The sequence below is a fragment of the Platalea leucorodia genome, assembly GCF_965183815.1.
Source record: "Platalea leucorodia genome assembly, chromosome: Z".
Classification (NCBI taxonomy): domain Eukaryota; kingdom Metazoa; phylum Chordata; class Aves; order Pelecaniformes; family Threskiornithidae; genus Platalea; species Platalea leucorodia.
Genome location: NC_138858.1, coordinates 81,471,585 through 81,487,081, shown reverse-complemented (window position 1 = coordinate 81,487,081; position 15,497 = coordinate 81,471,585). Strand labels below are relative to the sequence as shown.

The 15,497-nt window shown below is 38.8% G+C and overlaps 1 protein-coding gene across 2 annotated transcripts in view; it reads right to left on the bottom strand.

Annotated features, from left to right (window-relative positions):
• The window catches only part of VCAN (versican), a 112,611-nt gene that overhangs the window by 80,382 nt on the left and 16,732 nt on the right, over window positions 1-15,497 (bottom strand). For both annotated transcript variants that reach the window (XM_082337140.1, XM_082337141.1), the window contains exons 3-5: window positions 15,041-15,412; window positions 2,794-2,968; window positions 2,559-2,686 (exon numbers count right to left, since the gene is read on the bottom strand). In XM_082337140.1, coding sequence (XP_082193266.1) covers window positions 2,559-2,686; window positions 2,794-2,968; window positions 15,041-15,412 — 675 coding nt within the window. The remainder of the gene's footprint in view (window positions 1-2,558; window positions 2,687-2,793; window positions 2,969-15,040; window positions 15,413-15,497) is intronic.

Below are 15,497 nucleotides of genomic sequence, written 5' to 3'. Positions count from 1 at the left end.
AAAAAACATACAATATGTACTAGCCTAAGATGAAGTGTTCTCTCCCTAATTTGAGAGAAAAGATTCTAGAACATCTTTATAAATCCATATTCTGAGAATCATTTAGATTAAGGCTAGGTGAAACACACTTTGCCTTTGGGAAGGACAGTAATGAAACTCACAGGCATCTTTAACTCCTGCAGAGTTTCATTCTGAATCTGTACCCATCTTTATGAGCATTCTGTAACCATACAATGGGCTTTGTAACCATCTTGGAGAGTTTCAATGGATCCCCAAGGTGAAGTGGTCAATCATAGTCTTCAAGTCAGACCTACAAGCCCTTGTCCTTGCAAATCTTTAACCCTGGTCCCAGGCTATGGGGCCTTTAAGATAAAGGCTGAAACTGCATTTGCTTTAATCAGTTTTCCACAGGAAGCTACTGTGCAAGGAAGAACGTAAAATGAACATGCATATTGTTACCTGGTTTGAGAGACCAAATCTCCCCAATATTCTCTGCTTGCTTATATTTCTTAAATGCTGAAAGTTACATATCCAAGCAGATCACATTACGGCAGCCCAGATGACAGGCCATGAAGACATGCATATGTTTAAACAGATCATCACCCACAACAACTGGACAGAAATGTATAGCTATCCAGTGAGGAAAGGCAGCTCATAAATCTTGGTAAACGAAATTTTGTAACAAAGAAGAATCAATTAATGTTCATGAGAAATTGAAAACCTATGCATGTGCATCTTCATCAAAGAAGACAGCACAGTCTCTGCAACCTCTTTGAACCTCATGGCCTGGTTCCAGGTTGTTCTGAGCACAGAACACTAGCCTTAGTGAAACAGGCTTCAATTTTGACTTTTTTTAATTTTTATTTTTAAAAGCTCAGTGAAAATATTTGACCCTGAGAAATTGCTGGCTCACATGCATCCAGGGTAAGCTTCTCTATATTAGTTACACTTCTCTGTTCTTAAGAGGGAAAGGAACAAGGCATTGCTCTTCATCCAGGAACAATACAGATTAGTGAAAACTTCTCTTTGTAAGCTAGGAAAGACCCAAACTGAATTTGAAAGCCTTGATTCAGAGATGATTCAGTATTCAATCCCATCAAGGACTGATGGAGGATCAATGTTATATACTCTATGTGTTCAGATGTGCTGCTCACTGACAGATATAGATGGAACATAAGTAAAATTAAGAAAATGCTGAGCACTAACAAAATTCTGTCACTTAATTTTCAGAGTTCCCAAGCTTATATGTTCTTTTGAGTCTTTCCAAGTCTTGTATTGCTTGTATTTCATAACTCTGCAAGCTGACAAGAGCACTAAACTAAATGCATATCAGTCAATGATCAGCCCAAAAGATATTTAATTATGAACTATAAGCATTTTGTTAGAAAGGAACCGTGAAACTTGTATGGAATAAAAACCTGTCAAGACAGAAGCAGTGTGACACACTCAGATCACTGCAGTAAATGGAAAATGTACTTTGGTCTTGGTTGCAACGTATTTCTGTACCAGAATGAAGTTCCCATGTGTATAACCAGCACAAAGCCAAAAAAAAAAACAGGCTACAGGACAGGAAAGGCTATTTCTGCATTTATATTTTAAGTACACATATTTAACTAGTCACAGTAATGTCTAAGCATAAGGATATCTGGTGTCTGGAACATAGCTATAGGCCCAGTGAAAGGACATAGTTAAATTCACTTCCAGAAGAGAGATTATAAGAAACAATTACAACATCACACCTGTAATACAGAGATTTGTGCATGTTAGAACTGCCCAATCACAGAAAAAAATTGCCATATTTTTCTTTTTACCATCAAACTCTTCATTGAATAAAGACCGATCATAGACCCTAACCATGGATCACAAGGTACCATGGGGTGCACAATATGATCCATGTTTCACAGTCACCATGTGGCAGAATCATAATCACTGTGCTGCATTAGAGGTGTTTAATTAGAAGCTTTTGCAAAGACTATAGTTGTACTATGGAACCGGAAAGAATTTTACTAAAGAAGATCCAGATTCCTCACTGGAAAGTTTTTGCTTGTTTGCTACTTTTTGATGCTGAGACGCCCCTTTTTTAAAGAGATATTATTAAACTTGGATTGCAATTAAATATCTGTCTAATTTTTGCCATGGACACGTAAAAACCTTAATTACATGCTTTACGAACTGTAATACAGTTAGCACATGTACTATATCCATCTTTATATATATATATATTGTATATATAGTTTCTCAAACATTAAATGCATTTCTTTAGAAATCCTTTTATAACATTCAAAAAATAAGATGCTTCAACAGCAACTTTTGTGAGATCTCCTGCACTAACTATAGCAGCTTTAAACCTGACTGTCTCTTTGTAGACTCCACATTCTCCTTTAATTAAGGCCTGCTAGACCACAAACTATAGGTTCACTTCACTTAGCAGTCCTCTTCAGATTCAAAACAGCCAAAACTTATTTTACACAGAATTTCTTATTTCTTTGCCTTTTTACATTAGAATCTCCAGTCATTTTTAAATTTTGCAGTTCAGAGTAAATATGGACCTATCTTACCTTCCATGTGTTCCACATAGCAATACACATCATAAGTTTCATTAGGAAAACGGCGCCCATATGTTCTGACTCCTTTCTTTCCCATTTTATCTCCAAAGCAGCCAATTCTTGGATGTCTAATTGGATACCTGAAATGCAGCATGCTCATATTATCATAAATCAGCATTTTAAGTCTGTACAGGCTAAGCATATTAATTTTGCAAAACTGTGTCAAGGGGCCTTTTAAATGTCTCACCTAACAGTCTGGTCAGACAACCAGCCAGCATCACATTGCTCAAATCCATCTTCATAGGCTGCTTTCAGTTGTTCTGGGCTTGCTATGACAGCACCGTTGTCCAGACAAGTCTGCTGAGCTTGTGTAAAATTCAGAGTATACCTGCTGGTTGCTGCACGGTAGTGAAATACGACACCTGAAAAGACAAAAACTTACATAAGTGACACATTTTGCACGGTTTTTGCAACCATCATCACATTGTAACTTTACCTAGGTATTGTTACAATGCGGAAAACAGATGGGTACAAGAAAAATAGTAAAAGGCTAAGAGATATGCTGTAATATAAATGATGTCCTCCCCTCTAGTGGCTGCTACCAGCAATTATAGAACACCTTATGTTAATAATAGTTGGTGAAATTATATTCACTGCACACACAGAAAAAACTAATTAAACCATATGCGCATTTTCACTGCTGTATTACAAAAAATCGTGATAAAAAGGGAGAATGAATGCTAGAATATGTCTATGATATCACACATAGTTACCTGGACTCTTCCAGGTCCAAGTGCTCGTCAGCTATTTGCACGGCAGGCAAGGTTGCTTATGCTAACAGCGCTACCGGACATGTTGGCTTATTGGCCTACATGACACATCCAATTACAAGTCAAACTGCGTGACCAGACAAGACTAAGCACATCTAGTCCTTGGAAAAAGTGGGCTTAAAAATAGACTTTCTGAAGCAGCCAGCTGCAGTAACTGCATGCAGAAGTGCCAATAGCGAATGGGGGATCCCTTGAGTGCTCGAGGTCTGCTAGCTGCAGTGAGACATGTGACCGATAGGGACACCAAAAAAATTGTGCTTTTGATGCAGATTTGATAATCGGTGATGGCCCTGATGTCTGTTCCTATGCATCAAAGCTTACTACAAATATAACATTTATAAATATATGGCTGTTGGTCAGTTTCTCATAACTATGTTTTCCTGCACACACTACACACGACACAGACAAAACAAAGCTTGCTTATATTTGGGGCCTTTCTGGTTCTGGAAAGAATCTGGACAATTTCAAAAGTTACTTGAGCACGTCAGACATTTGGAGAGGGAGGCCTAGAGTTAAGATGGTTTTGGTTAGGACAGGATCTCTCTAGAAGCCACATTCTGTTTTCTATATATACATAATTCCCACTGAATTCGGCAGCAGCTGCACATGCACACCTAAAACAAACCATAAAGGGCACCCTCTCTGAAGGGGCAGAAAACAGATATTCCACCTCGCAAAATCACTTCCCCCCTATTACCAGTGTCTTTTACAGTTTAGCATCAAAAGGATGTGCCCTGATGATCTCTGAAAAATAACATTCAATCTCATTTATTGAACTCTAAAATCTTCAGAAGCATTGCAACACCATAAAACATCCACTACAGAGAATAGCTACAAAGCAAGAAAAATAAACCATAAAATGTTCCTTCTCTCTGATGATTTTATTGGAGTACTTCATGATGAGGAAATAACATATTGTAATACAGTTTGGGGAAAATGGTGGCATTGTAGCAATAATGAATTTAAAAACCAGTCTTTGTTATTAAAGCATTGTTGAAAGATGGAAGAAGTCTGCTAATTTACGAGTTAATAGAAATATGGGTAACTTAATAAAATGTTGATTCAAGAGGTTCCAATGTACTTAGAAATACTTTTTCTCATGCAGACAAATTCAGTAAAATTTTGCTACTTATCAAAGGTCTGCATATGGCCAATAAATAGAAAATACACATTTTTCTTCTTGTCATTCACTAAGAAAGTTTCTGAAATTAAAATAGAATACGTTATTGGAAAACTACTCACAGGTAGGTTAAACCCTAATCATCAGACACCAATTTTATCAAAGCTACAGGCAGAGAAACAGGAAATAGAACAGGAAACCTGGGAATCCCCATATTTCATCATTTAACATGGAGTCACACAACAGCTGCAGCCACTAACTGGAAGCTTACAGACCACTAGCATCCCCATAAAATGCCTTTTCAGAACCACTGACAGAACCCATCATGAGCAGTACTTCTTCCAAGCAACAGTGTAATTTCAGCTTCAAATGGACCCAAGCGGTATTTGGCAACAGTGACAAGTGAAGAATACACCCTGAAAAATTATGGCTGTGTTTATATTACTAAATTAAACATTCCAGGTGTCTGCAATTCAGTCATCAAGACTGTTAAATTGTTAGATTTGTTCACTGCATTATTTGGCCCAGGCCCCATAACACCCTTCCAAACAATTTCTGGGCAGACTTCAGGAGCCAGCAAAGACCAGGGACAACTTCCACTGGGCATCTTCATCCTGTGCTGGAAGCCAAAGGAGCATAACAGCATGGATGGGAGCCACACCGCTCCAGACAGCCTCAGTGCTAAAGTACAGCCTCAAGCACATTTTCTTATTAATATGGACTATCTGTACCAGGAGAGATTGAAAGGGAATGTCAGAGAGCGAGCTTACTAGCTCCTGTATCCCTGCATTTTCTCTGTTACAGAGCACCCTCCATGGCCTATTTAGGGCAAAATTACATACCATTTACATTGTCTTAAGATATGCAAAACTTTATTTATACATATATGTATATATTTATATATGTGTGTGCATATTTTGGTTTTGTGTACCCTAAACAACACAGTCCTTTACCACATGTCCAACACAGAGCACTACCTCACAACATAAAAAGAGTTAGGTAACAGCAACTAATCACGTTTGGAATTTAAAAGCTTAAAATAACAAAGATACGATTTGGAGATTTTTTTTAAAGCTGTGGTATGCACTAAAATGCTTATTTTAATATATTCAGAATTTAGTAACATTGGTTGACACTGTGAGCAAGTTATTCGCTGGTATAAATTAGCATTACTATATTCAGTGGGAGAGTAGTAAATAAAAACCTGAGTTCAAGTGACCTGCTTGGTGTTCTGGGTCTAGAAACAAGAAATGGGCAAGTTTTACAGAGCTCACAAACAGAAGCGGATAAAACATTTACCCTGAATCATAAGTATGAATCCATAATAATATTCATAAACTGGGAATCTGGCTTTACTGCATATTATCATTGAATATATACAAACATTTTAAACCTTTTTTTTTTGTAGAGTTGGTGTTTCTGTAGCATACAATGTTTCACATTGACTGTATAACTCGGGGTCAAACCAGAAATGCCCAAATATGTGAAGCAATTTGTTCATTTGATTTGTTGTTTTAAACTTAACTAAAATTATTTTATATGAATTTAGATTAATTGCCTCTTTTTTGGTTTTTTGTTTGTTTTGTTTGTTTCATTTTGTTTTGTTGGGTTTTTTGTTTGTTTCTTTTTTCCAAGATTGCTTAACTGATCCTATATAACTTCAACTGAGCACAAAAGCACTGCTTCTCAGTACAGCCACAAAAAGGTTCATTAACTTAGCAGGAGATGGGAAAATATTTCTCTGAATTTTTTTTCTTTTAAGGCTTCCTACTGCTTAAATACAGGAGTGCATTCTCCACAACCAGCTCTCTTGTCTCTCTTATTCTTCCATGTTGGAAGTAACCACTGCCCTTCCTAGCTGGCATAAGTTTGGGATCCCTGTGATATCTGAAAAAGGCAGGACTAAAGAGTTAATATCACCACCAATTTAAAGTAGCCTTTGCAGTGCTGAGAAGAGCCTTTGGTCATTTGTAAATCCTGGAAAGGAACTTAGAGAATGCTTTGTTCTCCTCACCCTGATCCAAAAGGTAAACTTCACCTATTCTTAGAGTTGAAGGCTCTTCCATTTCCAGTGAGGAGCTAATGGACATAAAAGAGCTTCCAAGATGAATGGGAAGGAGGACGTCAGTATGTATAAGCCTGTGCAACAGCTGCAATAATTAGAATACCCCCTGGGGCTAAGAAGATTAAAGTGCAGGACTGTCATTGTTTCAGTTAGACAGAAAGAGAGGGGCAAAATCCATTGTCCAAGTTTTTGCACTTTAAAACATTTGTAAAGGATTTTTTTCCCTTAGTCTATTTCCTCTCTGAAAGAAAGGGCAAGAAAGGAGTTGTCCTAGGAACAAATAAAGCAACTGGAAAACAGACTAGAGCAGTATAATGTTGTCACTGAACATCTGGCAAACAAAGTCAGTGTAATTACAGGAAGGAGTAGCGGTGTCTGCAAGAAAGAGCACTCACAGGAAAGTAATTTGTAGCATCCAAAAATTCACTTCCGTCTGAGCAAGAGGGAATGTCTTTTAATCACTTATATCTGTCTTAGACCAGAAAACAAAAACATAAAGTATTTCACTTTTAACAAACTAGGGCTTCCACAGGTTAGAGCCTGGTTCTGTGGTTTCACACCTTTGGGTTGCAACTTTGCTTTATTACTTGCCAGGGTATCATGCAGCAAAACCTCGTGGAACTGCAGGGGAGGGCCTCCTGATATGGCTAATAAATTACAGTTCACTAGTGAGCTCACTCTGCTGCAAGACGCACTCCTGGAGTCACATAAAGCCTGAATTTCAGTTGTATCACACAGCAAAGATTATCTAAAGAGAAAAGATTATGATGGTAGTAGTTGTTATTCTGTTAATTTTTATGTTCAAACTTTAGCCATTGTGGTGCAGATCCCCGAAATAACCCCCAACCCACTGCCAAAGCTACCACACGGTTTTGTGATCCTCCTTGCCTTTAATGCAGAAGACAACTCACATCACAAGTACATGCCAAAATAGAGGTTACAGGACCAAACACTGTATGAAAGGAAGGAGTAGGGCAGCATTTTAGGCTTCCTGCATGAATAATTCATTTGCGTTCCTCATTTGAGGTTTTGCACCCATCTTGTGACCCCTGTCTTAGGCCTTGGCAACCTGGGAAGAACGGGCTCGCCTTGCATCAGCAGAAGCTGCCTTGCCAAACACCTCAGGGAACTTCTCATGGGGAGAAAAAGTGCATACCACCCCCTCTGCTCTGTCAGACCCAGTGCCTCCTGTGCTCCAGGGACAGAGACTTCTTGCACTAACTCACATGTTGCTCCTCTGTGCAAAACCTTTGTATCTGTCCTCACAGAGCAATGCATTGCATGCAGGTGTACACGAGCTCCTCTGACCAAGTTGGTCTAGATAAGGAAAGCGACTGATGCTGAGCTTTACCTGTATTTTTCTTAGGGGGCAGACTCCTTTACGACATCTGTATTAATCTCTGAATACACAGTGGGATCACCTGGCCCACGCCGTTATCTCTGCACGGCAACATACTAGGTCACACAAGTGTTCACTGAGGCCAAGGCACTGCTATTAAATTAAAACTACTTAAAAAAAAAAATACACAGCCGCCTCATACTGGGGGATGACCAACATCCTAAAACCAGTTTAGCCATTAGTACTGGCCTCTGCTCTACCACCCTGCATGCGAAGGCACACCATGCGCTGCCTGGGCTCAGAGATCTCCCATCAAAGGTCCTCCATCCAGCCTGATGCAGAAACCCCACCAGCCTGCCCATCGGCTGCCATGTTCCCAGTCTCTACGTGAGGGACATGGCAGCTTGATCAGAACATTTGCTTCCCTGTTCCTGATGTGCATTGCACGTAGACCCTGGGTCTTTCTCACCCAGAAATAAATTTCCCTCTCCCATCCTTTGATGGCCACTACCCATTGTGCTCTTTCCTTCCCAGCTACAGAAGTCAGAGATTCCTTGGGATCCATAATGCAGGAGAGTAAAACACAAGCTTAAAAATGCAGCAGCCCATGTTAATTTACTTAGCAAGGAAGCATGGAAGTTCAACATCAAGAGGCAGTAAGGTTTCAAGACAGATAAGTCTAAAAGATTAAATAAAAGCATCTCTTCACATGCCATACGTAAAAGATAATGAAGGGGAGTTCTAGCTGTAGAGAGAATAAATCAATTAGGTTGTCAACATACAATCTCTCAGGGCTAACAGCACAATTGAGTGGCAGCGTTCCCACATTGGAAACAACTCCCATTTATTATCATTATAATGCCTGCAAGAAAGAAGAGTTTGCATAAAAATGAAAATGTGAATTACCATCTACTCTGCTTCCCTAATTGCTGCTTCTTTCCATTAACAAGGTCGGTATTTTAAGCCTAGGATTTTCTTTACTGGCATTTAAAAAGAAAAACAAAACAAAACCAACTAAACTAAAAAGACTAAAAATGTCTCTCAGACTCGCAGCAGAATCAAACAGAAATTACAAAAACGAGGCCCATGAAAACAGCGGTCTCCCAAAATATCACTGAGGAAAGGATAAAGTGTTCTCACTATTGGTAAAAAATTTTCACTGACAAGATAAGGAAAAAGAGCAAGAAAACTGGAAGGATCTCATTTGTCACTTTGATCCCTTTAAATCCAGTCATCTCCAAGGAGGATAACAAAAATCAGCTCACGAGTGGTTTGTTCAGATTTTTTTCTTTTTAATTATACTTGGTTATACATGTTATTTTTTACTGCCCAATATCATAGCACCTCACAAAACAAGAATTTCATTAAATATTCAATTATGTTCCAGAACAAAGAGTACTGTTACATTGCACTTCTAGGTCAGCTTTTTACAAGGTATCTCAAAACTATTTTATACAAGTGGACTTTGTTATAACTAGAGAGAGGGAATAAACGTGGACATAGAGAGGTACAGCAATGTTTTTATAAGATCCTTTCTGGGATTCAACTCTTGAAAGTTTGCTTTGCCTAAGGTTAGCAGTCTAGTCTAAACTAGTCATCTAAATCTCTAATCGGTGACCAGGGATATGGACTGCCAGAGAGCTCATCTCACCCAAGACTCTCATCAGAGAGGAGCTGAAGGTAGCACGAGCCCGCGTGTTTAGCTTAGACTAGGCACGCGACCTTAAATTGTCAAAGGCGAAATAAATCCCACCTTGACTTCAGGTTTCCTGATTTCAGACTTGGCATCCAAGTCAAGGTTGTGAAATTGCATTCAGTAAACTATTAGCAGGCAAGTGAACACTTGGGGATGATCTTCAGAAGGTATTACCTGCTGGTTGTCAACCTCCACCTTGTTCCCAAATGTCTCTACTGGGATACAGTGAAAATCCACTGGTGTCCAAAAGCAGCTTAAAGTGGGAAGCTCAGGGTTAGCTACTGAGAAGGGAAAACCATCCTTCTTAAGTATCTCAAGGCTCCTGAGGCCTGACATTTTCAGACAGCAGTGGCAAGGAAACAACTAAGAATGAAGACAAAATAACATTAAGCATTCAAAAACTGTGAGGCCAAGAACTCCTAATGTGAGACAGTTCGACTTGTGGGTTTAATAACAGCAAGAAGGGTCAGAAGAAAAGTTCAAAACAGTGTAGAAATATGAAATTAAAAGAGCTGACAAAGGAAGAGTTGCTCCTGAGAAAAAGGGAAAATTTCAGAAGGACGTGCAGAGAAGGCAGAGAAGACAACACGTGGAAGTAAAAAAGAATACGAATTACTTATTCTGCATATTTCTCTTCTTGTAAGGAGTTGAAGCATATAACACTGTAATACTCTTAGATCTATTTTGAACATAAAAACATCCCTGTCTGAGAGGTCAATGTAATTATAGCAGCAACCAGGGTGTAAGGAAAGCATTTACCACAATTAGTAACAGGAAAGAAGGTATCTAGTGTGACAAAACTGCCCTTCTGCATGAGCCTGCAGACCTGTCGGCACTGGTGCTGTCCCCTGCCTCAAGGACAGCTCTGCAGTTGCAAGTAATGAGCACGGCAGGCATCTGGCTGCCCCGAAACTTCCTGTGTAGGCTAAAATTAAGTGTTTCACTCCTCTATCCTACACTTTCACCAGCTGTGAAATGAAAATAGTAACATATAGGGTACAGGTCAATCTAACCCCACTGATCTTAGAGATGAAACATGCAAAGCACCTGATAGCCCATGTGAATGGGTGCTCTCGCTTGATTTCAGGATTAATAAAGGCATGTAGCACAGCACGTAACATGGTTACTTGCAATATCAAAGGAACTAGATTAAGTGACCCAGCATGTCCTTCTAGTCCTACATCGCTATGACTTTCCCAGAGCAGATCCCCAGGACTGTACACGCAACCAAGTGACCCCAGCTAGTAACATGAACACAACCACTCTTACACCCGTAGTAAAAACAAGGCAGTTCAGACCTAGCTTTAAGCTGAGCAGTTTAAACAGAGTTCAAATCAAATTATTTCACCTCTGTCACAAGCTCATGACACACATACATGTAAGCACTGCTCAGTGGATACAAGACACCATGTGAAGCCACAGTGTCTTGGTGATGTCTCTGAGCTCCTAGTGAACAGAATGTGAGCAGCTAGTGATACCCAAGTAGTTAGCATAGGTTTTTCCTATAACCAAAGCAAAGAAAAAGAGCTGAATTATGGCAGTTTCCAAGATCCTGCCATTCTTTAGAAAGATTTTACCTGTCAAAAAAGGATGTAGTAGAAATAACCAATGTAGAGACAAAGGTAACATGGGTGATTAAACATGTATATCTTCCTTGTGAGTTACAACTAAGTTAATCAGCTGTGGTTAAGTGGTGGCTTAACCAGGAGTCCAGTTGTAGATACTAAAAATTTACATACGGTCAAAAAACAAATGGAAAAAAAAAAATCTGCGCAGGATTGTCTAACATAAAGCCATCACCTCTGCTGCAGGAAGTCCATGGGTGACAAGTCTCTGACAGCAATAGAGTATGCAGGAAAAATGGTTATGTTTGCCATTTGGTATCAGCTATTGCTGCTTTCATTGGAACAGGACATGGCAACCGATAGATCTTTTGTCTGAAATGGTACAGACACGAGTTTGGTTTTGGCCTAATTTGCAAGGAGCATAAATTAGGCTACAGCTCATTATATTAAAAACAAAATCTTCTACTCAAACCCTTTATAAATAATCCTATGGCAAGGTAGGAGTCAATGCTGAAGCATTTTGAGTCAAAGCACTGAAATACAGGTTTGTCATGGTTAAAGAAGGCAGTTTTGTATTTACATCCCATTTTGCTAAAGCTAGTATTTATACTGTTGTTAGTAACATATAAATCTGACTTTTCTGAACGTCGGAAGTTCATTTGGCATCTAAAAACAGCAAATTAACTGGATATTTACATATAAATTATCAAATTTGTCTGTTGTGATAGCAACACAGAAAAAATAGATGCACGATTATACACATCTTTTGCAGACAGTCTTGGTCTTGAGACTCAGGCAAAAAAAATGAGGCATTAGAAGTTTTACTCTTCACTTTCAATGACTAATACCACCTGTTCTTGTACAGCTTAACCTGGGAAAAACTATATGCTACAGAGAAAATTATTCTTTCTTAGAAATCCTATTTTTCATTTACAATACATTCCATCACTGGTAAAATACAATCATTTGATGCAATAGCATTTGGTTCAATAGCAGTTTTATATTCCTAACATACCTAAATGAAAGGATAGAAATGGTAATTACAGTAATTTTTTTCTTATTCAAGTTAGCTCTCCCAGTTAGCTATTATCCTACTTGCAAAGGTTCCTTTGAAAAACAAACGGCACAGCTGTCTAAGCTTATCTACCTGACTTCATTGATGCTGGAATGTGCTTTTTGTTTGAAAGTTTCAAATGAGGGAATGCCCGTAAAAAAAAATGGAAATCCTGAATATATCTAGAACTCAAGTCCTGCATTGGTTTAAAAATACCCAAACAAGCAAGCATACAAAACTCACAAAGTTATCATAATAACAAAAGAGCAATTTCACCTACTTCAGCAGAGCAATGCAAATGCTACTTCATTTGGCCATTTCTGAGAAAATTATTAAATTAAACTTAACAGATATAACAGTGCTGGCACTTAAAGAAACAGATAAATATTTCTTTCTAAAGCATTAGTAACATTTCTTCCCACACCTAAATTGCCCCACACAAGGAATTTTGCAGAAGCTTCCTATCGTTGATAAAATGATTCTGCTTCACTTTAGAGTTAAGCTATATGATCAAGCAAGTACTACTTGAGCCAGAGTTATCACTTTTTCTGCGTACTTTTAACCCACTGAAAAGCTAAAGCAACACATGTCTGCTTGGTCCTCAGAGAGAGAGTGCTACACAAATGCATTTTATTTTTCACTTGTGATGAGCATAAAATGTGCAGAATAGCAAAACTGACAATAATTTTACCAGGACTTCATGGGTTGCCCTGCTAGCACCAGCACCAGCTCCACCCAGGAGAGCTGACCAAAGCACAGTGCTGAACCATGCTAGCTGTCAGCTCTGACGTTGCCGCAATTAACGTGGAAAGATCTCCCCACACCATGCTAACGACAGGCAGCGAAGAATGCACAAAGAGAGTGTACAGAAGATCACGTCTCTCCAATTGTTACCACTTTGGGGTGCAGATTCAAAAAGAAAATACAATGGAAATAAGGTACATTTGGGACTAATGGGGTTTTGTGGTTTTGTGTTTAAAAAACCCATAAAGCCTTACTGAAATGAGGGCAGATTTGAGCAGCAACATTCATATGAAATCCTCACGAGTCTGATAAATGGCATTTGTTTACCTAATGTAGAAAATGGAGAATGGAGTGCACAAATAACAATCTAACAATGCTATTTTCCATTTGGGTCAAGATCTGGCTTTTTTCCCCTCCTGAAATTTTGACATTAAAGCAATCATGGAAAAGAACATTTGCAGAAAGAAAATGGAGTATGTGAAATTTTCTTTCAATTAAAAAAAAAAATCTGATCAGTTCATCTCATTTCAGTGTTTTGCAGGAGCACTAACTACAGAAGCTAAAGTATTTCCATAAATCATCAGATATTTTATTGTAGTAAACATCTGCTGCTTCTGGATATAGATATGTAGTCAAGGGAGCACTTGAAAAGGAATAAGGAATGCCAGGTACACTAGTTACTGGAAAGTAATGTTCAAACGGGGATTTCTTTTGCTTTTGCCATTAGGACTAAACAGTTTATGAAGTTACACAGGCATTAATGCTTACACGGATTTATTGTATTTCCAAATTAAGACTATGCCTTCAAAACCTTTCATTGAATCAATGCCAAAAGACTGTTCAAGTTAGGTTAAGCATATTGGAAGAATAATGCAGTATTAAGCTCACAAAAAAATCTTAGCTAAAGCCATCATTTCCAGCAGCAGATATTAATGTTTGTTTTGGGATTCAGTCATTTGAGTTCAATACTGAACTTTCAGAAAACACCTAAGTGCAGAGGAGTGCAAGGCAGAGTCCAAACTAAGGCTCATACGAGCTGGTACATCCACACAGCACAGTGTTGTTCTAAGCACACAGAGTAATCTGGGTCCAGAATTTGGAGCTCAGACTCAGTGCCAAACTGACAGGGCTATAGAGCATCAGGCTCTGGAGTGGTCTCTACACTGTACTTATCATGCTCTATAAGCAGCCTCTTAGGAGAAAACACCTATAGATCAGATGCTGCTTTTGCTACTTACATGCTTTTAAGAGTCTTGTCTATTCTATCTCTTTACATGTACACTTCTTCCCCTCAAAGTTTTGGAGGCTATTTCCTTATAGTGATGTCAAGCAAACTCTTAGCTCTCGATCCTCCACATGGAAGAACATTAGCAGCCACCTGCCTACTTGTTATCCTGCATCTTCTGACAGATGGGTTTCCGCCTACCTATCCAACCTTTATTGCTGGGACAAAAGAAACTACTCCTTTGTGCTTGACATTCCTATCACAGAAAGAGTGGCTCCCAGTTTTGTTGGCATTATGGTTTTGTATATTGAGTGGCAAGATAGCCCAGCCACAGCTCCAGTAGCAAGGCACTTGCTTCTTTTCATCCTACACAAATAATTAAAGAGAAACTGCTTCTGTCTGCCTAGTCTGTCTTCTTGTAAGGACACTGACATTTTCAGACAGATGTATTAGTACAATATGGACCATGTTTCAAAAGGGCTTGTTTCAGAAAACTTCAGAGGTATCTCCTAAAAAAAAAAAAAAAAAAAAAGTAAAAGAAAGAGCTTGTCTTGCAAAGGATATAAATCCAATCAAAGTATCAAACTACTCTGGGAATAACTGAACTGCATTTGTTCCAGGAATCAAGAGTAGTCTCCCCAAAGGTGTAAGTGAGAAATGAGAGAGCTATGGATTGGAAAAGATTCAGAAGAATAAATAAAAGACAGAAAGAGAATGGGAAGAGTGAACACTTAAGGAAGGGCAAATTGCTGAAGATGCTCCTTTAAATGCTCTCTAGTTATACGTTAATTACTAACTTTTACTGTTTTAAAACTGGAATCACTGTTGACTACAAATGAAATAGATAAATCCTTACCCTCAACAGCCAACGATACAATGCCTTGTGTGTCTTCAACTCCGTACATAACATCACAGCGATACACCCCTGCATCACTTGCACGCAGCTTAGAGAAAGTCAGCGAAGCATCACCAGTCTCCTCTGAATGGGTGGGAACAGACACTCTGTCTTTGTAGCTTTGACCGATTTTGATGTTGCCGTTTTGGGCCACCAGGACTGTAGATTCTTTTGCATCTTTTCCACTTTTATCCAGTTCAACCTTTGACCATTTGATTCGAAGATACTCAGCTGCATAGCTGGAGGATATAGTGGGTGTGGTTGAAAAGAAGCATGGCAGGACTGAAGTCCCAGAAAGGGATCCCTTTACCAGGGTTTTTTTTTCTGCTTTAACTAGAGAAAGGGGAGAGGGGGAAGAGAAAGGAGAAGTCACGTTAGTGAAACAGTGAAATCAGACACAAATATATTTCATTGTTAT